The sequence below is a fragment of the Trichomonas vaginalis genome, chromosome IV, assembly GCF_026262505.1.
Source record: "Trichomonas vaginalis G3 chromosome IV, whole genome shotgun sequence".
Classification (NCBI taxonomy): Eukaryota; Parabasalia; order Trichomonadida; family Trichomonadidae; genus Trichomonas; species Trichomonas vaginalis.
The window spans coordinates 1,332,864-1,357,656 of record NC_067206.1 but is presented as its reverse complement, the minus strand read 5'-3'; the positions used below and the strand labels follow the sequence as shown (position 1 = coordinate 1,357,656).

Below are 24,793 nucleotides of genomic sequence, written 5' to 3'. Positions count from 1 at the left end.
CTTCGTAGATCTTGAAATACGACATTCGTGAATTTTGTTTTCATATAAATTCTCACATAAAGTGTGCTCTCGTATTTGCATATTCATCAGCATATTTGCATAACATGAATTTATTTTATTCCTATATTTTTTAACGCACGATCGTCTGTAGAGAAGATGAAGGTCAACTTGTATTAGCTCAATTTCTTCCACATTTTTCGTTTCCCTTCAGATATATAATCTATATGAAAATCTCTCTCCTAGACTTTATGTCCTTTGTCCTGTGACGTAAATATAAGTTGATTCGTAGCACTCAGTGAAACTGTTACATTATGTTGACCTTTTTTCTTGTTATAATAATCAAACTGTTTTGTTACAATCTCTTGTAGTTTTGATACAATAGTATCCATATCAAATGAAAGAGCTGACTTAAATGTACACACCTTTTCTTCTCCATCTTCGTCTAACTGTAAGACAAAATAATCTGTTTCGTCACAAACAATAAAGTTCGCCATAGTACTGACACTTTTTACTCTCATCTTTATCTTACTTGGATGCCCCATGTTAGGATCTGCTTGAAACTGTATTGTCCCGTAGTTATTAGGATCAGTCGATTGTAGATAATACATCATTTTTATATGTAGTAAAAGAATGAGTGTTGTTCCATATGCATATGAATGTTATAAGTCTAGCGTACTTCAATATAAAGAATAACTCTCAGAATTACTGATAATGCTTTAGTCATACATAAAGAAGGTGCTGATGAAGACATTACCATCGGTCCTGGTATATTACCTATCGAGCAACCAGATGGTACAATTGTTGAAACAGACTTAAATCAATACCTTCAAGCGTTACAGAATCGTGTGACAAAAGTAGAGAATAATTACTTAGATGCTCCATTCTTCACAACTGATAGAGATTATATGTTTTCATGTATGGCGAGTAATGGTTTGCAAGAAACTCGTGAGGTAAATATTAATGAAGCATTAGAGACTATAATATATCATGTTAAACGGTTATTATCGATTGACCATGGAGTTCATTTTGACCCAAGGTCTACACTGTTCAATATACCAATGATTGAAAACAGTCAATTAACATTTAAAGAAGATACATTGTATAATGCTTTAAACGCAGCATTTGCTTATATATTAGGTCATGAACAAGTACAAAATAGTGGTATTGCAATATACTTAGATAAAGTTATGTTAAAGAAACCATTGACATTCACAGAAGATGGTCCAAAAGCAACTGGTATTGTTGGTGATGGAACATTATTGACGAAAGAATACTTAGCAAGTCATGTCGGAGAATTTTTCTCCACTAATGATAGCATCAGTACAACACCAGAAGTTATTTTATTGAAGAAACCAATCACATTTGATGTTAAAGGAAAGACAAAAGCAACTGGTATAGCTGGCGATGGAGTTCTTCTGACTAAGGAATACTTGAAGAAAAATATCAATGACTTCGTTGAAATTGTCAAAGATAAAGAATCTGGTCTTAAGTTCAACCCTTTATCATTCATCTTTGCCATAGCAAACGCTGGAGCTACTGCAGCCTCATGGATATCACTCCAGAGTCAAATAAATGCTCTTTGGGCTTTTGTTGAAAGTCAAGAAGGTATAGATACTGTTCTTGACACTCTGGGTAATCTTGGTCCAAATCATAAAGGAGGTTTTGTGGATGGAATAAAAAATTTAGTTGAAAAGACTAAAACAAGTTTCCAGAAGATAACTCATATAGAAAGATTCAGAAATGAAGGTTATATGGAACTTGAGAGTTTTGATGTGACTGGACCTTTGGAACCAATTCTAATGGCACGTGATGCTAATGATAAAGAAGAGAAAGATCCTGGACCAAAAACAATCATTTCTACGTTAAGTACTTTGTACCCTGATTTTGTGACCTTAGTGAAAGTTGCTAATACATCAAGAAAGAACAATAATATTACTATGTCTGGTACTGATGACCTTACTGATTATCTTTATCTCATTCTTGCTGAATTAGCGAAGAAAGTTGAGGAGAACAAAAATAATGGAGGAAGAACTGCACTTAAGATTGCAGACAAAGCTGACAAAAGTTATGTTGACGAAGAGATACGTAAAGTTGCATCTAAAGAATATACTTTATCACAGTCTGTCATACTTAAGACAATCAAAGGTCCAGAGAAAGATATGTACCCAGGTGATGGTACAACAGTTAAAGTTAATGAAAGAGTTTCATTCCCATCTGGTATTGATGCAAAAGAAGTATATATTAATGGTGAAAACATCAATACAACATTGATTCCTTTGAAAAATAATGAGTTCACTGAACCTTTGACAGTTAAATCAATTCGTTCAAGAGAAGACAAACCTGTTATAATCAATAAAATAGGAGCTGATAATGACCAACCAGTTCAAATCAAGAAAATAAGAGCTGATGACATTATCTTGAACTATACTTTAGGCTCAAGTGCTCCACAAGAAGATCCTCATATGAGTTTAACAGAGACCTTGCAAAATTTGAATGGTACTGCATATAATATGTCTATGAGTTATAACAACTTTAAAGCACATGAGTTACCAGTTCTGTTAGACAACAAAGCAGACAAAACTTATGTTAATGAACAGATCTCAAAGATCTCTAATGCATCTGTAAACAATGGAATACCTGAAAGCATTACAGTTAGCTTTGGTAATAATGATATGGGTAAAGTTGCAATATTTATAAATTATAACATTGGTCCATCAGAAAAAGGTCCAAGTTACTATACATTGAGTCATGGTAAATCTATTGAACTTGTGTTCCACAAAAAAGATGGAACAAACTTAACTATTCATCCTGGAGATACGTTTGAGTTTTATTTGAACGATGTCACCACAGTAGATTATACTTATAGACCTTCTAACATGTTTGACATGATGTATCCAATTGGTTCTATATTTACATCAATGAGCTCAACAAGCCCGCAAACCCTTTATGGAGGTGTTTGGCAACCGATTGTTGATCAGTTTCTTTACTGTTCTAACTCATCAATGGACTTTGGTGGTTCAAAGACTATCAGAGTTGAAAACCTTCCACCACACTCCCATAGGTTCAGTGCAACAACATCTACTAATGGAAACCATTCACATTCAATGACAAAAAGAGGTTATACAAATCTTGCAGCAGGTTCGGATAGACAGGGAATGCATAGATATGATATTTCAAGTGACCCAGTAGATTCAAGCACAGGTATTTTCTGTGGAACTGCAGGAAATCATACACATGTTGTAGCTGGCATTACAGACCCAGCAGGTAATGGAAAAGACTTCTTACCACCATTTATGACTGTATTCGCTTGGTTCAGAGCTGCTTAACTCAAGATCACGATCACAAACTGTTTCTCAGTATGAATGAGTAGCTCTATTTTTACATCATTACTGAAGTATTTCTTTTCTTCATCAATGACAGAAAGAATGTTTTCATCATCTTTTAAAGATCTTACCAAAGTTAGATCTTCATCAGAAAATCTCAAAGAAAGACTCATTTATGCACTAATAAAAATATAGCTAATTATTTTTTTATCTGAACTTTTTATCGGGTATATAAAGATGTCTGAACATCATATAAAGTTCTTTAAGATCCAACAGTTTGTAGATGAAGTGAAGAAGCAAAATAAAACAGCAAAGAGACTACTTATATGCTTACCACAAACATTATGTCAAGGAAAGTATGGTTATAGTGCAAGTCCGATCATGATCTTTGTCGATAAGCAGAAATACACAAATGAAGGTTTAGCTAATTTACTCAAGTTTGAAAAGATAGCTATAAACATTCCTGACCATTTCTCAGCGAGAATAAACCTTGACAAGACTAAAAGTTATTGTTTATATGTAGATCTCACGAAATCAACAAAGAGTAAAGACAAAGAATATAACCCAGTTGAACTTAAGACAATGGGTAAGAACTTACTCAAAGCTGCTATCAAACCTGTCGAAGAGATCGACATTGAGGATGAAGCAGAAGAAATAGATGTAGATCCTGAAGTGTTATAAACGATAAAGTTTATTTTTGGAGGAAGATGGTGTCAGACCATTTGATCTGGCATGCTTGTTCTAGGTAATTGCAGAAACCTAGAAAGATTGGTATTGGTCTGAGTTTCATATCTGTTCTCTCATCTCTCCATTGAAGCAAGTAAATTTACATGAAGAGTTCGTCTGGATTCTCAGGCTTTGGTACACACTGATCGAAGATCTGTATGACCTCTTCATGACCGTACTCCCTCTGGTCAGACATGAGTGTTCTGAAGAACTTTTGCATCTTCGGACCAGGTTTAGCATCTATGCAACGAGTGGGTCTCATTGACATTTTTGTCACTTTTATTTGGTCGAATGGAAGGATTCGAGTTCATGCCACTTGACAGCAAAGAAGGTGCAGAAGAGGTTGTTGTTGCTGCATTCTATGCGAGCTCACACGTTGACGCATTCCGAACTTACCAGGATGACCTCGAAAAAGAAGGTCGAAAGCTTGGAAAGATCCAAATGTTGCTTGAGTTCTTCCGTGGAAACCTTGCACAGAAGTATGAGAAGAAAGAATAAACAACTAATTATTACTGAGCTTAGCTCATAAATGTAAGTTTTTACTCTGATCAGATCTTAGATCTCGTCGGGACAAGCGGAAAGGATAAAGTCCATGAGCTGGACTTTTGTCTTAGTGAGCGGTACTGCGGTCATGAGTAGTTCGCGCTTGTTTGAGCCACTTGGAACGCGACCCTTCCAATTCCTCATAGATCTCAAGGCAGAGATCGTGAAGAACTCAAGGACAAAGAGTCTTTGAGACTTGGTAAGGAATCCCTCATCATCTCTTTCATCCTGGAGGGTCTTTGTGGATGCAGTGGACTTGATCTCGTCTTCCTCGATCGGATCATTCTCATAATCTTCATCACCCTTCTTCCTAAACGTCATCTGCTCTCTCTTGTAGTCGTTCCTGAGAGCATTGAGTCCAGCTTCAAGATCTTGTGAGTTCTTTGCAGGTTTATTGAAAGTTTTCTTTTCCTGCATTTGCTGTATAAGCTGGGTTTGCTGTTGCATCATCTGCATCATCATTGCCATCATATCTAGTGTTGGTGATGCTGGAGCTGGTGTTGTACCATCTTGGGACATTCGGTCGTCGGTTATGTCTTTACAAAAGACTGCTTTACAAAAGACAGCTTTACAAAAGACAGCTTTACAAAAGACAGCTTTACAAAAGACAGCTTTACAAAAGACAGCTTTACAAAAGACAGCTTTACAAAAGACGTCTTGACAAAAGACAGCTTTACAAAAGACTGCTTTACAAAAGCATTTTCTCACAAAATTGAATACTTTTGCTTTACAAAAGACGTCTTGACAAAAGATTGCTTTACAAAAGTCTGCTTTACAAAAGACGTCTTGACAAAAGATTGCTTTACAAAAGTCTGCTTTACAAAAGATTGCTTTACAAAAGATTGCTTTACAAAAGTCTGCTTTACAAAAGACAGCTTTACAAAAGATTGCTTTACAAAAGCCATGACTGATCTTCATCCAATTTGTTTAATCGAACTTAATGAAGTAATTTCTGCATATCTCCTGCATGTATTTGGAAACGAGAGGATAAGACAACTCACCAAGGTTTCCAGACGCCAGATCCAAAGACTTGAATCAACTGCAGGAGTAATCCTAAGCTTTGAAGAAGGATTAACCAATAAGAAAGATGTCATTGACTCCAAGCGTGAAAGCCTTGCTGCTTTCTTACGCAAACACCCATGGGTCGATGTTGATCTCCAAACTCCTTACCAAGGACTCGTTGAAACCTTCACGACCTACAGACAGCTCCTTGACAGACCTGAGCAGAACCTTCTGGTCGAACGTGATGGCACATTAAGCCCTACAGACGAGTCAATCCAGAGAGAAGAAGCTCAAGAGTAAAAATCTGACATTTATACTTTACATGACATTTTTTTCATGAGTGTTCACGTTAAGATCAATGATGAAAACATGACTTCATGGGAAGATATCATTGATGACATAGAGAATGACCTTGATGAAAACATGATGGGAGCTCAAACGTCAGTTAAGGTCAAACTTGGTGAAGTTCAAGAAAAGATCTCCGAGATCAATGCAAAAATATCTGCTCTTACAGAGGTTGACGTTTATTACAGAAGCTTGGAGAGAACTTTAAGCAAACTTGAACGTCAGAACCAAAGTCTCATAGTTGTGCTCCAGAAACTCAGTCTCATGCGTAAAGCATATAATGACTACCTACATGTAAGAGACTTACCTTCTTATTCTACTCCAGATCTCGACTTTTCCGATATAAGTCCAATCCTTATTGATACAACACTTACGATAGCAGGGATGCTTCCTACATATCCAGAATATGATAACTTACCTCAGCTCTTCGAGTATCTCAAGAAAAAGTTCATGATCTTATTATGCGAGACCATGAAAAGACGTCAAAATACCAGAACAGAACGAGAACAGAGCTTACTAATAGACTTATTATATAATACTAAAGAAATAAAGGAGTTTTTATTCTAACTTTGGTATTTTTGGAAGAACTGATCTGGATCATATTTGTCAACCACAGGTTTTGGTATCAAAAGTCTCTCTGGTTCTTGGACGGCTGGTACTGGAAATGGTTCCTTTGGTTTCCTAGCTTTTGGGAGATCTAAAAATTTTCTTGGTCTCTTTCTTTTGTGTAAGTGTTGTCCATTTTTATCGACAACGAATGTGAGCTTTCCGTCGTCAAAGATGAATGTCGTCGCTTCTTCAGTTCCCTCATCAACTATTATCTTCTTGATCTTTCTCTTCTCCATTAACAGAAAAAGTGACATATATTACTTCATTATTTTTCTGAGTGTTAGGATTAATTAAACCTCTATCTATAACATGCTTTCTCATAGAAAACTTCTCTCCATATCTTTTTGTCAATATCTCTAAAAGTTCTTCTGTATAAGATTTATCACTACTGAAGTAAATAGATGGATAATTAAGGACATCAAAGGTTTCTACAGTATCTTTAAGAGTCCATTCATCTCCATACTGTATAGAATAAGTATGGAAGTATGGAGGATCACATATAAAGATAACATTGGGAAGATCTTTATACTCATTGAAGAGTATTCTCCAATCTTTATGAACAATAGTTAAACCTTCAAGATAGTCATCTATGTTTTCACCAAATAAGTTAGTATATCTGAGGTATAACACTTTCTTCATTAATGTGTCAAGATCATAGTATTTGTATGCTCCAGAATAGAGAAGACGTGAACATAATGTATCCCAGTCTATGTATGGAGCTTTACTTATAACTTCTCTGACGATCTCTTTCTGATCAGTAGGAATTTTCTCATCTGGCTTAACATTTATTCTCTCCTTAAGTTCCTTAAGTATTTCATTCGTGTCATGAATGTGTTTCAGTCTATCAACGTAGTTATCATAGTCGTTAGCTATGATCGTTGCTTTTGGGAACATAATATGCAACAGATGAGAGATATAGAGAGAACCACCAAAGAGGTCAACGAAGACATAATCCCCTTTGATGTCTTTGAGTATGTCGATAAGAGCTTTCCTGATCTTCGACTTATTACCTATGAAAGGTAAAGGAGGTTTGGTAAAAATCATTTATATGGTAATAAAAATAAGTGTTTACTTGAGACAATAACCTCTGTTGAGTTTGTAGAACAAGATCAGAAGTACGATCAAGTTCAAAACAACACAAATGGCTAGGATTGCGTTACCAACAATCTTTGTCTTTTCCCAGCAAGACTTCTTCTTTGGTTCATGTGCTGCTTCGACATCACTGTATGGCTCGGACATTAACTTAAAAAGTGTCATGACCACTTCATTTTTGATGAAGTCAACAGCTTATGTCCACTTCCTCCCACAAGCACTTGAGGAACAAGAGAAGGTCATCATTGACTACCTTCAAGCCACTGAGAAGCTCCAAAAGCTTCAAGATCTCCGCGAAGAGTTCAAGTCCCGCTTGAAACAGGAGAACTTACTACAGGAATACATGCTCATTTTGTACCCATTACTAGATGGCTCCCATTTACCATCAGAGTACACTGCAGCTCTTGATGCACTCAAAGATCTTCGCGATCACCGCCGATCGGTAAAGAAGCCTTCGAGCTCACCATTGAGCAAGCCATCCTCGCCAAGACAATGCAAAGAAGCGGATGCTCGAAGCTCTTGATAAGATCAAGGAGTACGTCGAAACGTTCTAAAATAATTACTTGAGTAAACAATAAGTTTTATTGAGTAAGTCTTGAAACATTTGTGCTTTTGTTCTTGTTTGAACAACCATATTTAACATTAGATAAAAAATTTTTTGGTTAAACAATAACATACTTAAGACATAAATTATACCTACTTATTAACTCAGTATATTGAGCATTATATGCATACTTAAACTCTTGAGCAATATTGTTCTCATCAATGATTCTGATCTGAGCTATTTTTGAGAAAGGTGGTGGAATACCACAACATGTGATGTCTGGGTCCAGTAGGTCTATTTCACACTTGAACCCAGTCATTCTGTGAACAACTTCTTCCAAGTCTGGCTTAGGTAGTAAGATCTGATCTTTGCTCACTAAGTTAGAAAAGAGCTCTTTGTCTTGGTCTAGAAGTATCTTCTGGTATATACTAAGTAAATACTCTTCTACACCAATCCTCGATGAAGTCTCCACAGATCTCGATGAGGTCAGGTTGGAAGTTAATGGACTTAAAGGAGGAGGATACATTGGTGCTTCTGAGTTCGTAGTTGTTTCCTCTTTTTTTATCTCTGTTGGAGCATCACTTACTGTACCAGATGGATAGTTCTTTATCACAATGTTATTAGTTGTTCTTGAATCAACATTGCTTGTTGGTTCAATTGGAAGATTAGCTGCACCATAAAGAATTGACTTCGATCTCATTTGTTATGAGTAAAAATTGTTTTATTCTCATATAAATGACGAACATTAACCCAGAGAACAACACAGAATATACTGCAACAGGAGTTGTTTACAATGATCTAGATCAGATCGTCCAACTCAAAGCCCCAAGAGGAAGGAATTTAATAAGACAACCTCCACCAAAGATATATGTTGATGATGGTAGTAATGGGTTCAACTTAGTGTATCATTACTCATATCCTCAATATGCAAAAATTGGGTCTACCCCAAACGTGACAAACCATTATATGAACCTTTATGATGAAGCAAGGTTTCATGCACCAACGAAGAAAGAACCTGATGCATCAAGATTACATGAATTCGCAGACCATGATGGTTATAGCGATTACTCAATGCCTGTAAGACTTTAACGTTAATAAAAAAATGACTGTTGGTAAACAAGAAAAAACTTTAATACAAGAGGATTTGATGCTACCAATATATTCAACTGATATGGGAGCTTATCAATTCGATACATTTGAGAATCCTGGTGGAACACCACCATATTTTCTTTTGTTCATCAATGTAAACAGTAGAAAAGGTTATGCGTTCCCAATGAGTGAAAAGAACTCAAACAATGTTCTAAGTGCAATGCAGAAGTTCATTTCACAAGCTACAGGTGAAATGAAGCCTACAATACTTACTAGTGATGAAGACCCAGCTTATACGACACAAAATGTTCGAGATCTGTTGGTCAGTCATAACATTGAGCACATGACGACACAGAAATACAATCATAACATACTAGGTATTATTAATAGGTTCTGTAGAACTATTAGAACTATGTTACATATGAAGTTAAACCTCAAAGAAGGTGATAAAACACCACCTTTCACTGCAGATACAATGAGACAAATTATTAATGACTACAACACTGAATATCATTCAAGCACACAACAAAAGCCTGATGATTTCACAGAAAAGGATAATGAGGAATATATAAAGAAGCAAAGATTGAAAGAAGAGTATGTCAGAAAAAATAACCTTTATAACTTAAGACCTGGTCAAAAAGTTCAAGTCATAGTTGAACCAAGAACATGGGGTAAAGGTAACCAACAAAGAAGACATCTTGATCCTTCTTATTATACAGTTGATTCAGTTGATACAAGTGCATACTTGTTAAGAGCAAAAGATGGAAGTGTTGCAAGATATCCACGTTATCAGATATGGACAAAAATAGAGCATGGATTAAAGCAAGGAGAAACTTTAGATCAAGGAAGACACGGTGCTGTTAAAAGTATTGATGGTCATGAACTTGTCGGTAATGATGTAAAGTATGATGTTACGTTTGAGAACGAAAATACAGGAAAAGTGACAGGTAGAGGTATGCGTGAAGGTAATCCAAACAGGTTGTCACAAATGGAAGTACAGTATTGGAGGAAAAATATTAATGAAGGTCATGTTAAAGATATGCCTAGTTTTCTTGAGAAGTATCGTGGGTTTCGAGTTTAGCTTGTAAGTCCTTTATTTTTGTTTCATACAATGAGATCTTCCTTCTGATCTGTTCATCATTGAGAGGTTGCTTGACTTTACGGAACTGTACACGTCCGTCTTTCATTGTATGTACATAATATCCATCAGGAACCTTACCATCTTTATATATTCAGTTAACCACTTTTGTTTAGTTGATGCTTAATGACTTGACTCATTTCTTACTGGATAATTTTTATGTTTTTATCTTTGACGATTTTTTCTTATCCTTATCTTTCTTCTTGTCCTTATCTTTCTTTTTGTCTTTGTCTTCTTTGATTTATCCTTCTTGGACTTCTCTGCTGCAGGTGGTGTTGGATTCTGTTTGACTTTAGCACTTGGGTCAGGACCTTGTCTCTGAGACTTAGATATAGATTGTTTAGGAGCTGCTGCTTGTTTAGTTGCTTCAGCTTGTTGTTTAGCTTGTTCTGCAGCTTGTTGCTTAGCTAATTCAGCAGCTTGTTTATCATTCTCTTCTATTTCCTTTGCACCAGTTGCGACTTCATTCTTGAACTTTTGGAGATTCTCAGCAGCATCCATTACCTTATTCGCTCCTTTAAACAATCCATAAAATTTCTGCCATGGTGGTACTGAAGGTATATTTCCACCAATTGCTGGAGGAACTGATGCTTCAGGAGTTGGAGATGGTGTTTTGTCTGAATTGAGATGCTTTTCTGCTTCAAGAACTTGTGTAGTATTTTTCTCCAGGTATGCTTTTGCAACCTCCTTAACTTCTGGACGTTCATTATTTACATCCTGTCTTGGTGTTGATGTTTCAGTAGCGTTTTCCTGAGTTACATTAACAACAGGTTGCTCAACTGCTGAAACATTAGCTGCTTCAGTAATGTTATGAGTAGTTGAAACATTTCCTGATATACCTTCTCCTGTTGGAACTCTTGGAGCAATTGTTGTGATGTTCGCCATTGCAGGAGTTGGTGTTGGAGTTTCTTTCTTTGGAGGTGGAGTTGGAGTAGGAGTGTCATCAATCTTTCTGTCAGCTTTCGTCGTTTGCGTTGTAGTATTTGTTGTTTCATTACCATATTTTGCTCTTAGTCTGGTAAGCTCTAACTTCATATGTTCTTCAGGATATGCATACTTATTATATTCACCCTTAATATTCTTTTTCCATTCATCGTATTTATCTTCTACTGATTTCTTAATTGATGCTAGTCCGTTTACAGCCAATTCATCAGTACCGTTATCAGTAGTCTGGTTATATAAAAGATTAGCAGCTGATCTAATTGTGTAATCCGTAAGATTACCAAAACGCTCTATTGTACCTAATGTTGTGTTCTTCAGTTCCTTTCCAATTCCTTGTGCAGCATCTTTGACTAAATCAGCACCCCATGCACCAAATTGTCTCACAGGAGCCGCTATTGATGGTGAAGGAGATGGAGATGGCGATGGAGTTGGTGATGGTGAAGGAGATGGAGATGGCGATGGAGTTGGTGATGGTGAAGGAGATGGAGATGGTGAAGGAGATGGAGTTGGCGATGGTGTTGCTGCTTTCGCTTTCTATCAGCTTCTTCTTAGCCTTGCTTCTTTTCGCCTTTCGTTCAGCTTCTTCCTTAGCCTTACGAGCTTTTTCTTTCTTCTTAAGCTCCTCTAGTTCTTTACGTTCAGCTTCTTCTTTCGCCTTTCGTTCAGCTTCTTCCTTAGCCTTACGAGCTTTTTCTTCATAATATTTTGTATACTTATCATCAGCCCAATTACCAAGTGATTTGGCACCTGTTAGTATTCCATTTGCGGTTGATGTTGCTGTTCTTCCGAGCCATCCCCCTACCGCTGAAGCACCATTGCCAATAGCACTACCAGCATTTAAAATTCCACGACCAATCCATATCCCTGGTTTTGCCTTTGTATTAAGAGTAAGAAATTCTTCCTTCCTATCTTCAGGTGTAGGATTTGTAACAGTTCTTACAGTATCAACAACAGTGTCAACACTGGTTCCAATAGCACTACCAACAGCTGTTGCACCAGTTAGAATACCATGGGTAACTAAATCAGTAGCTCTTGAGACAACATTATCACTCGAGGCTTTCTCTGCTGGATAGTTTGATCCTTTGTAAGTTCCTGGACCACCTCTATTTGAAGCTTCTCCTTCAACTATTTTCTTCTCTTCTTGTGCTTGTTCTCTGGCAACACTCAATGCACGTTCTTGTCTTTGAATGTTGTCTTTCTTTAACATGTAACCACCAAGTGTCTGTGGTGGTGTGTTTTTATCTAGTGCAGCATCAATTGCAGCCTTTTCTTTTCGCTTTTCTTCGTCTAACCAATTTTGAATAGATTCTGCATCAGTTGGTTCAGCTGGAGTTGGAGACGGTGTTGGAGCTTTAGTTGGTGTTGGAGACGGTGTCGGAGCTTTAGTCGGAGTTGGAGATGGAGTAGGTGCTTTTGTAGGTGTCGGTGATGGAGTTGGAGATGGAGTTGGAGGTACTGTTGGTTCTGGAGTTGGTTCAACAGTCGGTGAAGGTGTTGGCGCCTTTGTGATTCTTGGAGTTGGCTCTGGTGTTCTAATAGGGGAAGCAGTTGGTGTATTAGCTCTTTTAAGAACCTGTGATCTTTCCGCTTGATTTGAATCAGATACTGGGTTAGTTGTACTAGGATGTGATACAGGAGTTATTTTTGGTGTAGGTGTTGGTTTATTTAATGTTATACCATGACTACTCGACATTGGTGGAGGACCTGCGTGAGCAGTTGGTGTCAGAGTTGGCGTTGGAGCTACTGTAGGAGTTGGCGTTGGAGCTACTGTTGGTTCAGGAGTGGGAGTTGGTGTTGGAGCTACTGTAGGAGTAGGTGTAGGAGTTGGTGTTGGAGTCGACATTTGTTTTAACCTCTCATTATACCAATTCTCCAAATAATAAGCCTCACCCATTAAGTTACTCTGTCTTTGTTTTATAGAAAATTCACCTAACAGTAATTCATCATGAATCATTTTCTGCAGCTTTGTCGTGTTTTCTACTTCCTTTATTAGAACGCTCGATGTATTCGCCAATCCTCTATATTCCTTAATCATCTTATCTAGTTTGTTCATATTTGGTACTTCCTTTTTCTTCTCAGCGTTAATCTCATTAGATCGTTTCTCCCAATTCTTCAACTACTTTGTAAAGCTTATTTATCTTGACATGTGATTCCTTTACTTCTCCAGTCCTTGGATCCTTAGGTTCCTTGTATTTAGCTAATTTCGTCTCTATATATCTTCGTTTAGCGTCATATCCAGGATCACTGGTTCGTAAAGGATGCGAAGGTGGACGAAAATAAGGTATGTAGAAATCTGGATCATCATTAATAGAAGAACGTGCTTTAAAGTTACGAACCGCGTCTTAAAAGGTCTCTACCACGTGCTGTATATGTTGATGTAATCAAAAAGCCTTCTCTTCTCATTGGGAAATTAATACGACCTTTTTGAACATATTCTTTCTCAAAGTATTGCCTAGCATTGTAATCAAAAGCAAGATCATTATATATATCGCGCAAAAAATCAAATGTATGCTGCTTGAACTTTTGATCGCTAATTATGGTACGAATTATCGGACGTTCATTCTCCCATTTCTTAACTCGTTCATCAATGAGTTTCCTCTCTTGTTCACTCATTTAAACCTCATAAAAATATATTATCTGCGTATAGTGCCACTAATAGCATTAATCCATGGCATGTCTGATAGTACACGTACTGACTGAACTAATGGCTTATGATTGTTCCAAATAGCTCCTCCAATGTATGCGTTATACTTATTGTTGTCAATAGTTTGTTGAGGTTGAACTATAGGTGTTTCAACAGGCTTGTCTCTACTGAAGTCACCACCAAGAGCTTTATTGAATGCTTTAAGATTCTTCGTTAATGCATTATCTTCACCTAATGTAGTTTTTGCAATTCTTTCACCAAGACTACCGATAACACCACCGACTTGACCAACTTGAGGGAAAAGTTTGTTAGCAATGTTAAATCCAGCACCTATTACAAGACCAGGATTTTTTTTCACCATACCCCATCCAGCTTTAACATAATCGCCAAAACCCATTTATTTCTTCTTAAAATAATGTCATCTTTTGTTGCTTAACTTCTTTAAAGTCCGTCTTTCCTGCAACTATATGAACTTCCATATATGAACGAGGTGTTGGTAGCTCTTTGTATTTGTTCCATAACTCTTCCCAATCTTCTGTTGCTCCTGACTGTTCAATCATTGACTGAAAGTCTCTCATAGAATAACCTTGAAAGATAACGAAGTCAGTGCATAGTCTCTTAATGTTTAAACATATATGTCTCCATGTTTGACACATGATGACAACAGTATAGTTATAATGTCTGACCTTAGTGATGAAGTTCGCTAATGGTGAACGTGGGTCATTCAATAAGTCATGACCACCATAATCGTCTAACACTAATAGAGAATTACTGGGATACTTTGTGAAAGGATATTTGTTCAACTTCTTTACAACATATATTGCAATCTTCTTATACTCAAACTTTCCATCAGGTTTCCTTAGTTGATGCTTTGTTAAGATGTGTTCCATCTCCTCTGAAATTTTTTCGAACTTACTTTGAACGAACTCAACAATAGCGTAATACTTTGCTTTCATCTTAACGTTCTTCATTAAATAAGGCATAAGTTCTTTATCATCCTTTTTCAGTACTGGTGCTTTAACTTGACTCATAAATGTCTTCGCTGTTTTATCCATTGTTCCTGATGTTGCTGAGATAACTATTGAGTCATAATATGGAGTATTAGTGAAGCGGTCTGTTATCATTATATGACGAATAACACCATATGTCTTACCTGAACCCATCTTACCGCAGTAGAAATAAACACCATTAGTACAAAATGGATAATCATCAGAAAATGGCATAATGAGTGCATTGTTTAGTTCTTTACTATTCTTACGTGCTCCATCATGAAGAATCTTATCTACTTGATTAATAACTTTCTCCATCTTTTAGTTACATATAAAATGTCTAAATATGATGGATTATACTATGAACATGTTATGAATGATGGCACGATAAGTGGTAATACAGTCTCATATAAATTACCGAGAGACTTCATTGAATATCCTGCGTCAAAAGCTCTTGAGATAAGAAAGATAAGTCTTGAGCATCCAGACTTTGAGTTTCTTGCTATTCCATTAGAAATGACAGATTCATCAAAATCAGTGAAAAAAAGGTTTGACATGAGATATTACATAAAACCCAACATGACTACACAGGAGTTGAATGAAGGTCTTATGGAAAAAATGACTGAGGCAAGTAGAGAATTTGTTGATTGTTACTATGATTCAAATGAAAATAAATTGAATGTATTAAGAAAAGGTACATCACCAATCATAACATTACCTTCATACAGTAGTATAGAAAAAAATGCCTTGAATTATAAATATGACATGTCCCTAGGAGATGTGTTGGATTTCATCACTGCGTTATTAGAAACCACTGAAACAGACACAACATCAAGAAAACCAGAGCTTGTTTGGGAAGATGACCATGGTAGAACATTCACGCAAAAAGTAATTCCATCGAAAGCAAAATTTTTAGACTTATGGGAAAAAAAATATATCTCGCGAATGCATGTATATTATAGTTTTACCATAGCAGATTTCACTGACGAAAATGATAAAGATAAAAAAACATATAAGTACTTTGATGAGCTTTTCATAACTATAGCGAATATCAGGTTTATCCTTGAGCGAAAGGGCAAACCAACATATAAATTTGTCGGTTATCAGATAAGAATAAATCCTCTCCTTGAGCCTTTAGTAACGTTGAGTAATATTGCTCATGATAACAAACAATTTATATGTAATGTGAATGAACAGCTTGTGCCACCAAAATTTTACGATATCACTGGTTATAAAGATGCACTCGTGTTTGAGTTTTATAAGCGCTTTTCATTCAAAAGAGTTGAAGAATCAACTGATGGTCAAAAAAAGGAATATTATGTAAAAGAACCATATGAAATTCCTAAAGACTCTAATATAATGGTTGAACTTATATTAGAGTCTGGTACTCAATCTCAACATAAATAGTTTACGTGACAGAATTTTTTTGACACGTAAAGTTTACATTTTAATGGAAGCGAACAACAAAGCTCCTGCTAGTGAATAAAGGTTAGTTTACATATGAACGTTTATTTTTACACATATATGCGTACATATGCGCGCCCGTATGGTGTCAGTTTTCTGTCACTTTTTTCATTGTGTCGGTGCCTGTAGCTGTAGGCTACAGGCGACGCACAATGTATACTGTACTATTAAACTACAGAATTTAATAGACTATCTTTAATAATATTGATTTTTGTTAAATTCATTAGAAAACTCTGATAGTTCGGAAATCCGAATTCCTAAAATTGGCTTAAAATTCATTTTCCAAGTAGAAACAGATATTCTTTATAATGTATTGTTGAATTCTATTATCAAATCTTAATGAGCCCTTTCAATCCGGGAATTCAAATTCATCAAAAACGATTTTCCGAACGATATTTAGCCATGAATTAAGTTTCTTGATCAATGGCCAATCTATAATCCAAAATTATTAATCGAGGAAAAAATTTTTTGTAAAGTTTTCTGACAGTAATGTCTAATATCTTCCAAGGTGAATCCAAGGGAGAAATAGCCACTTTAAGAGATCAACTAGATGGAAACGATCCATACAAGCGCGAACAGGCTGCAAAAAAGTGCGTTGCTTTGATGCGAGCTGGAGAAAATGTTCAATCTCTTTTTGCTTCAATGCTTCGCTGCGTAAAAACCCCAGACATTAAACTTAAGCGTCTTACATATTTATATCTCGTTCAATATTCAACTCAAGAACCCGAACAAGCGATTATGGCTGTAAATACCTTTATTCAAGACTGTTCTGATCCAAATCCTATTGTACGTGCACTCGCAATTCGTACTATGGCAAGAATCAAACTAGAAAATGTTGCTGAGCACATGATTGCTCCTTTGAAAAAGGCTTTGACTGATTTTGACCCATATGTTAGAAAAACAGCTGTTTTCAGTGTTGCCCAACTTTACGATTTTGTTCCAGAGGCTATTGAAAATGCCGGTCTTTTTAATGATTTATTAAAGTTATTAAAAGATGATAATCCTATGGTTGTCTCAAATACAACTGCAGCCATCATCGAAATTAATGAACGTCGTACAACACCGATCTTCAATTTAGATTCCGATACAATTGGCCCAATTTTGTCTGCTATCAGCTCCTGCTCCGAAAACTGCCAGACAATCTTGCTTGATGCCTTAGCCAAATACGCTCCAGCTTCAAGCGAAGATGCTCCCTTCTTAATTGATCGTCTTATTCCTTTCTTGAAACATTCCAACCCCGCTGTTGTCATTGGCGCCTTCAAATGCATCTTCCAATTCATGGATCATGACAAGCGTAATCCCAACGAGCTCTTACCACAAATTATTCCACCTTTCATTACATTAGTCACTTCATCCGAATATGAAGTACAATACGTCATCTTAAGAACACTCTCTTTATTCGTACTTAAGTATCCTAAGGCACTTTCCAAGGAAATCCGCGTTTTCTTCTGCAAATACAACGATCCTTCTTATATCAAGATGGAAAAGCTCGATATCATCGTAACTATCTGCAGACAATCTACAGCACAACTCGTTCTCAACGAGCTCCAAGAGTACAGCAATTCCGTTGATGTTGCTTTCGTTCAGAAATCCATCAAATGCATCGGCCAAATTGCCATTAAGATCGAAGCAGCTGCATGTCGTTGTGTGGATATCCTTGTAGGACTCGTACAGGGCAAAGCCGATTACGCTCTTGAAGAATCCATCATCGTCATGACGGATATCCTCAGAAAGTACCCAGGAGTCTTCGAAAGCGTCATTGGAACAGTTTGCCACGGTCTAGAGAACATCAAAGCACCGCGAGCTAAAGCAGCCGGAATCTGGATTCTCGGTGAGTACTGCCACATCATCGAAAACGTCGATATGCTCCTTGATCCATACCTTGATACATTCCACGATGAAGAAGCTCTCGTTCAGCTTCAAATTCTCTCATCATTAGTCAAAGTTTACGTAGAAAGGCCGGAACAGACCAAAGACCAGCTCCAATTCATTCTCACAGAGGCTACAAAGGACGGAAATGTTCCAGATGTAAAGAATAGAGCGTTAGTTTACTGGAGATTGCTTTCATCAGAAGCATCTATCGCAAAAGATGTCGTTGTCTTCCCAAAGGACACTGTTTCCCACTCAGGTGTACAGTTCTCAGACGATATCCTCGAAGAACTCATCAAAAATATGGGAACTGTATCCGGAGTTTTACATATCGTCCCAGCTGACTTCGTAAGGAGAGTAAGATTCGTCCCTGAGGAAGATTCGGACAGCGAGGACGACAACTCCGCAAGAAACTGGCATGCAACAAGAATTTGGGTTAATGGAGCACTCGGACCTGAAGGATGCCAATTCCTTGACTTGTACTCGGACTACGACCGTAGCAATATCTATCTGAGAGTTGTTAATAAGGTCGGAACTCCGATTACGGGATTCCAGTTCTTAATTAACTCAAACGCCCTCGGAATGACAATTTCTGGACAGGCCAACTTCCCAGAAACCCTTGAATTCGGCGCTGCTGAAGTCAAAGTTCCGATCAAATACGACCAAACAAAGATTGACCCTTCAAAGGTACAATTGCAGATAGCAATGAATACCTCTATGGGTCCAATCTACGGAACAGATAGCCTTCCTTTGGTTTGCGCAACTCAGGGAGATGGAAAAATTAATGCAACGAACCAGGACTTACAGTTCAAGGATCAGATGACATTAGAAGGTTGCACAGTTGCTAAGAACAATGAATTCGCATCGAGAAATATCTTCGTGGTAGGAAGAAATAATAATATTACTCGTGTTACTTTTTCAACAACTGTTGGAGACTTTTTGTGCGATTTACAACAAGATAGAGGTAATATCAATATCCTGATTAATGGTTCTAACCAGCAATCGCTTCCTCTTGTCAAAGCTTCTGCTCGCGAGTTGTTCTCTTCTTACTAACATTTTTTATGATATATTAATATATTCTTATATATAAAATATGCTCTTTGATTATTTAAATCTGACTTTTCTTTATAATTTAATATGATCTCAAATAAATTTAGATATTGGATTTTGAATTTTCCATCCATAGCCATATCGTGTGGTTAATATTTAGTAAATTCCATCAAAACAGTGATTTCGGACGTAGAACGGTAATTTGAGATGTCATTTTTGTTTATTTCAAGTAATTACATCTAAAGCATGTCAAGCATGACTAACTTGTGCTTGTTTTATAGGAAATCTTTGCGGAAATGTATCTTGAAATAAACAATTTAAAGACATTTTTTCAAACATGCTAAAATCTCATTTAAAACCTACAAAAATAGCAACCATTATGTTTGTTGAAGTTTGTAATAAGGAGAATCACCCTTGTCAGATTGTTGAAATTCCCGCTTCTCTTTTTCCTACGACATAATATCATTATTTTGCCATCAAACTCAACTATTTGCGTATTTTTCATTAAAGCATATTTATGAAGGCAAAGCTTATATCTGATAGCGGAGACATTTAATCTATTTTTCATAACTCTTCCTTGAAACAGCCTCTGCATATGTTTAACTTCTGATTCAGTTTTGGATACTTTGATCCATTCAAAGAACTTATATAAGATAACGTATTATATGCATAGAGAAAACAAAGAATGATTCATTTAGTTTCATGTTTTACAGGATACAAAAATAACAGTTATTCATGCATTCACCTATGTTGCATTCAATAAATGCTCTATAAGATTTGGTATCCAAGATCTAAAAGTGACATTTTTTGATGGAATGTCAATAGAGTAAATAACAAATCTACAATCTACTGAATACTCATCTGATGGGAAATCCCTTGATGCTGTCAGTACAAAAGATCCTTATATTATCATTTCTGCAAAATGCGAAAGGATATCTGGATCCAGTCCAACATTAAATGCATTCAAAGATGCTCGAACAACTCTTCTAGGATTCAGCTTCGAATCTGATCCAAATTTAAAGGATATCCAGAACTTTGCATTCTATGGTTGTAACTATCTCCTTTCTATCGATCTCAGCGCATGCACTAAGTTGGTTTCAATAGGAAACAGCGCCTTCTATGGTTGTAAAAACGTCACATCAATATCTCTTCCCCCATATCTGAAAAGCATTGGAAATGCTGCCTTCCAAAAAGTTTCAATTTCATCGATAACCATTCCAAAGTCAGTTTCCTTGTTAGATAACTTTGCTTTTTCGGACAATCTAAAGCTGACAACTGCTGAAATTGACAGTGATTCTCTTTTGACGACCATCAATAAGCATGTGTTCTATCTGACATCTGTTTCGACCTTTAGAGTTCCAAAAAGAGTTTCAACATTTTATGGATTGGCTTTTAATGCAGATGCAAAGATGAATTCAATTTCCATTGAAAATGCAAATATTTATTTATATACTGATGGACGTGGCCTATATGATGCTAACAAAACCATTTTATATTATGTTTGCAGTGCCTCCACAACTCCTTATCGTGTTTTGTCAACTGTTGAAATTATTTTTGATGGTGCTTTTGTAAGTTACCAAGCTCCAACTGTTGAACTTTCTGAAGGTGTAAAAACTATAAACACAGCTGCTTTCTTCAGATCACAACTAACTTCATTTGTTATGCCAAACTCTGTAGTATATTGCGCATCCCAAACTTTCAACATCTGCCCCAAACTACAAACTTGCATTTTATCTACTAATTTAACAGGATTAAGTACTGCAATGTTTTATGATTCTGGCTTGACAACATTAACTATTCCTCCAAGCGTTACTTATGTTAATACAGGAGCGTTGGCATATTGTCCTAATTTAGAAAATGTTTATTTCCCTTATCCAATGCCTGATCTGAAGAGTGGCTTTGTTACGAATTCTCCTAAGTTTGTTCCTAAAATGTCAAATAATGCTACGTTGAACATCAATGAAGATAATGTAATGCTCAGTGATGACAATACAACAATTCTTGGATATTTTGGATTCAATGAAACTGTTATTCATTTGCCATCAGAACTAAAAACCATTGGAATTAAAGCATTTATTAATAGAGACTATCTCCAAGAAGTTGTTGTTGAAGGTATTTGCCATATCGAAAAAATTGAGAATTATGCTTTTCAAGGATGTACCCATCTAACAAAATTCCCAAGTTTTGCAACTATAAAATCGATCGGATATGCCGCTTTTGATGGTTGTCAGCTTTCTTCAGCAATTTCTTTTTCAAAAGATTTGACATTGATTAGTCAATTTGCATTTCTAAGCAACACAAAAATTCCTCAGATTGAATTCTCTTCCACTGATTCTCTAATAATTTCACTAAATGCTTTTGAAAGCTGTTCTCAATTATCATCTGTTTCTTTCCCTTCTTCTAGAAACATAACACTTCAAGATTATGCTTTCCTTTTATGCGAAAGTCTTAGATCATTAACTATTTCAAGGAGTATCACATCAATTGGACAATCGTGTTTCATGAGTTGTGGCATACAATCAGTTACATTTGAAGGTGATTCTATTTGCAATGGAATAATTCCTGCATTCTGTTTCAAGAACTGCAGCAGTTTAACATCAATCTCTATTCCATCAAACTGCACAATTCTTGATGTTGAATGTTTTGCAATGACAGGAATCACTGGTATCAATATTGTTGATAATGTTGAAGTTTTGTCTCGTCAATGCTTTAAAGATTGTTTGAGTTTGGTTAGTATTAATATTCAGTCCAGTTCGAGATTAGTTACTATTGAGCCATTTGCATTCCAAGGTTGTGTGAAACTTGCAAATGTGAATTCATTTATTTCTTCCAATTACTGCAGCGATAATGGAGCAATATATAACATTGATAGATCTAAGATCATCATATATCCACCAGCAGCAACGAACAAATACTTTGCAGTTGCAGATAGAGTTCGAAATATTGAACCAAGTTGTTTCTTCGGATGCAAGAATCTTGAAGCAATTTTGATTCCAGATAAAAGTGTTGTTAATATTGGTCAAAGTGCTTTTCAAGGATGCACATCATTAAAGCAGATCAACATTCCATTGAGTGTTCAAAAGATTGAACCAGATGCATTCCTTGGCTGTGACAATATAACATGTGGTGTTTCACATGATAACAAAACTACAGAATATAAAGATAGAGTACCCGAAAAAGTTGTATACGGTGAAAAAAGTTGTATACGGTGAAAAAAGTTGTATACGGTGAAAAAAGTTGTATACGGTGAAAAAAGTTGTATACATCTTCATACAGACAGTTTAGATATGGAATTCTATGGGAGAATATATTGCATATATGGAATAGAACATGCTAATTTGTTATAATGGCATCTGACCCAATTCCGCGTGATATCGATTCAATCTTAACAATGAATAACTATTTTAGACTAAACAATTATAATAAATTAAATTATTGTGTACATAGACCAATTTTAAGTTATTAATTTAATCAATATTCCATTTAATTTGTAAAATTTTAATCAAAACATAAGTTGTTGAAAATAAGAAAATTTATTTTGTTAGTAATCATCATTATGTTTGCAAGTAGAAAAAAAAGGAAATGTATACAATTGCCGTTTAAAATTTATGTTTTCGTTTAAATTTTTTTCATTTTTCATCTGTGCCTAGTTCTGTGGTTGATTACCAGCATCATTATAACTAACTCTAGGTTACTTCATTGACAATGATGTTTAAGCTTAGTGCACTGAATTATAGGATTCTTTAGCTCATTTCACAAGATTCCAAGACCTCTACAATTCAGTCTTCCAATCCTGATGTAAATGAATCAAAAGTTGTTGTATAGGCGATTATTGTATAATTACGTATCCTATACCATTTGTGCAAATGCAATCTTTACAAAGATTAAAAACTGAATGAAGCCTTTGCTCAAGGAATAAAATACACATTGAAGATAGATACACAGGAAGATGATACAATTCTACCTATAGAAGGTCAAAAATTAAATTTATAAATTTTATTCCAATTTAAAACGAGTATGTATAATGAATAAAGCTTAATTATTAGTTAAATTAATTAAACAAACCAGTTTTATTATTATTTAAATAAATTTCTATCAAATCGTAATTTGATATTGGATGCTTTTTGCTAAAACATGAATTTAGCATGCGATATGATCCTTTGTGTTGTTTCCAACAATTTTGCATTAAGAAATTCCCCGTATACAACTTATTTCAGCGTCTACAACTTTTTTCGGGTACTCTATGTTAATTCAAGCAGGTCTAACTAAGAGTGCCTTAAGAAATTGTGGTGTTATAACATGTCTAGTGTATGGTAGTTCTCACACTCTCTCCTATAGTGTTTTATTCCCATTTATTCTCATGTAATAAAAAATTTAACTTTTATTCATTTTTAATATTTAACTATTGATTAATGATAGAAATTTGAAGCATATCTAGTGTACTGTCATTTGACTTTATATGATAATAAAACTATAGATATTAAGAAATTAAGACTGAAAGAAATAATGCATTCTTATGTTTATAAGAATAATACAGAATCCTGTACATAAAATTTAGTCAAAATGATAAAAATAAAAAATGATCATTCCATTTCTTTAAAATTATCTTCTAAAATCTAAAATAGAACAAGGAAAAATATTGCATTAGATTTTGCAACTTACAAAGAAAACAAAACTTCTAGTAAAATCTTATATTGTCTATTTTTTGAGAAAAAAATGATTGTGTGTGTTTCCCAGATGTAATTAACATTTTATACATTTATTCACATGTGATCATGATTTTATGCTCCAATAGATATCAAATAATCACGAACATCATCACTTGCAAGGGAGAGTGCAGAATCGCCGTCATTATTCTTTGCTTTTTCATCAACTCCAACAGAGATTAAATATTTAACAACTTCAAGATGACCAGATTCTGATGCTAATATGAATGCAGTATTTCCATTTTCATCCTTTGCTTCTATATCAGCACCAACAGAAATAAGATATTTAACAACTTCAAGTTGACCATAATATGATGCATAGAAGAGTGGAGTATTTCCACCAACATCCTTTGCTTCTTTATCTGCACTAACAGAAATAAGATATTTAACAACTTCAAGATGACCGTTTTTTGATGCTTTAATGAGCGGAGTAGCTCCATAAATATCCTTTGCTTCTTTATCTGCACCAGCAGAAATAAGATATTTAACAACTTCAAGATGACCATATCGTGATGCTATAATTAGTGGAGAATATCCATCAAGATTCTGTGCTTCCATATCAGCACCAACAGAAATAAGATATTTAACAACTTCAAGATGACCATGTCGTGATGCCATAATTAGTGGAGAAAATCTATCATCATCCATCATGTCTTCATTTGCTCCAACAGAAATAAGATATTTAACAACTTCAAGATGACCATTAAGTGATGATAAG

At 35.6% G+C, this 24,793-nt stretch overlaps 13 protein-coding genes and 4 pseudogenes across 17 annotated transcripts, besides 2 other annotated features; 11 read left to right on the top strand and 6 right to left on the bottom strand.

Annotated features, from left to right (window-relative positions):
• Positions 1-10,336: part of a mobile genetic element that runs on past the window's edge.
• Positions 1,752-2,381, top strand: TVAGG3_0007990 (annotated as a pseudogene). The gene has a single exon. A coding segment is annotated over exon 1 (630 nt).
• On the top strand, positions 2,673-3,326 carry TVAGG3_0007980 (ATP binding; the record flags this gene model as incomplete). The annotated part of the gene is made up of 1 exon (XM_051219820.1): positions 2,673-3,326. One exon carries the CDS (start codon positions 2,673-2,675, stop codon positions 3,324-3,326), a length of 654 nt encoding a protein of 217 aa, XP_051104806.1.
• Positions 3,561-4,004, top strand: TVAGG3_0007970 (uncharacterized protein; the record flags this gene model as incomplete). The annotated part of the gene is made up of 1 exon (XM_051219819.1): positions 3,561-4,004. One exon carries the CDS (start codon positions 3,561-3,563, stop codon positions 4,002-4,004), a length of 444 nt encoding a protein of 147 aa, XP_051104805.1.
• TVAGG3_0007960 (uncharacterized protein) lies at positions 4,150-4,317 on the bottom strand (the record flags this gene model as incomplete). The annotated part of the gene is made up of 1 exon (XM_001294152.1): positions 4,150-4,317. The coding sequence occupies one exon, from the start codon at positions 4,315-4,317 to the stop codon at positions 4,150-4,152; it is 168 nt and encodes a 55-aa protein (XP_001294153.1).
• On the top strand, positions 4,341-4,547 carry TVAGG3_0007950 (uncharacterized protein; the record flags this gene model as incomplete). Its single annotated transcript, XM_001294153.2, has 1 exon — positions 4,341-4,547. The coding sequence occupies one exon, from the start codon at positions 4,341-4,343 to the stop codon at positions 4,545-4,547; it is 207 nt and encodes a 68-aa protein (XP_001294154.1).
• TVAGG3_0007940 (uncharacterized protein) lies at positions 4,605-5,111 on the bottom strand (the record flags this gene model as incomplete). Its single annotated transcript, XM_051219818.1, has 1 exon — positions 4,605-5,111. The coding sequence occupies one exon, from the start codon at positions 5,109-5,111 to the stop codon at positions 4,605-4,607; it is 507 nt and encodes a 168-aa protein (XP_051104804.1).
• Positions 5,496-5,739, top strand: TVAGG3_0007930 (annotated as a pseudogene). The gene has a single exon. A coding segment is annotated over exon 1 (244 nt).
• TVAGG3_0007920 (uncharacterized protein) lies at positions 5,931-6,506 on the top strand (the record flags this gene model as incomplete). Its single annotated transcript, XM_051219817.1, has 1 exon — positions 5,931-6,506. The coding sequence occupies one exon, from the start codon at positions 5,931-5,933 to the stop codon at positions 6,504-6,506; it is 576 nt and encodes a 191-aa protein (XP_051104803.1).
• TVAGG3_0007910 lies at positions 7,690-8,049 on the top strand (annotated as a pseudogene). Its single transcript has one exon. A coding segment is annotated over exon 1 (360 nt).
• Positions 8,920-9,273, top strand: TVAGG3_0007900 (uncharacterized protein; the record flags this gene model as incomplete). The annotated part of the gene is made up of 1 exon (XM_001316211.1): positions 8,920-9,273. One exon carries the CDS (start codon positions 8,920-8,922, stop codon positions 9,271-9,273), a length of 354 nt encoding a protein of 117 aa, XP_001316246.1.
• A 2,318-nt stretch (positions 10,337-12,654) lies between the features above and the next one.
• Positions 12,655-16,616: a mobile genetic element.
• TVAGG3_0007880 (uncharacterized protein) lies at positions 13,987-14,394 on the bottom strand (the record flags this gene model as incomplete). Its single annotated transcript, XM_001316214.1, has 1 exon — positions 13,987-14,394. The coding sequence occupies one exon, from the start codon at positions 14,392-14,394 to the stop codon at positions 13,987-13,989; it is 408 nt and encodes a 135-aa protein (XP_001316249.1).
• TVAGG3_0007870 (uncharacterized protein) lies at positions 14,405-14,557 on the bottom strand (the record flags this gene model as incomplete). The annotated part of the gene is made up of 1 exon (XM_001316215.1): positions 14,405-14,557. The coding sequence occupies one exon, from the start codon at positions 14,555-14,557 to the stop codon at positions 14,405-14,407; it is 153 nt and encodes a 50-aa protein (XP_001316250.1).
• On the bottom strand, positions 14,802-15,304 carry TVAGG3_0007860 (annotated as a pseudogene). The gene has a single exon. A coding segment is annotated over exon 1 (503 nt).
• TVAGG3_0007850 (uncharacterized protein) lies at positions 15,359-16,393 on the top strand (the record flags this gene model as incomplete). Its single annotated transcript, XM_001316216.1, has 1 exon — positions 15,359-16,393. The coding sequence occupies one exon, from the start codon at positions 15,359-15,361 to the stop codon at positions 16,391-16,393; it is 1,035 nt and encodes a 344-aa protein (XP_001316251.1).
• Positions 16,617-16,934: 318 nt separating the features above from the next.
• Positions 16,935-19,539, top strand: TVAGG3_0007830 (clathrin binding; the record flags this gene model as incomplete). The annotated part of the gene is made up of 1 exon (XM_001316217.2): positions 16,940-19,372. The coding sequence occupies one exon, from the start codon at positions 16,940-16,942 to the stop codon at positions 19,370-19,372; it is 2,433 nt and encodes an 810-aa protein (XP_001316252.1).
• Positions 19,540-20,185: 646 nt separating this feature from the next.
• On the top strand, positions 20,186-22,838 carry TVAGG3_0007820 (surface antigen family; the record flags this gene model as incomplete). Its single annotated transcript, XM_001316218.1, has 1 exon — positions 20,779-22,581. One exon carries the CDS (start codon positions 20,779-20,781, stop codon positions 22,579-22,581), a length of 1,803 nt encoding a protein of 600 aa, XP_001316253.1.
• A 1,312-nt stretch (positions 22,839-24,150) lies between these two features.
• Positions 24,151-24,723, bottom strand: TVAGG3_0007810 (ankyrin repeat protein family; the record flags this gene model as incomplete). Its single annotated transcript, XM_001316219.1, has 1 exon — positions 24,151-24,723. One exon carries the CDS (start codon positions 24,721-24,723, stop codon positions 24,151-24,153), a length of 573 nt encoding a protein of 190 aa, XP_001316254.1.
• Between the last annotated feature and the right edge of the window lie 70 nt (positions 24,724-24,793).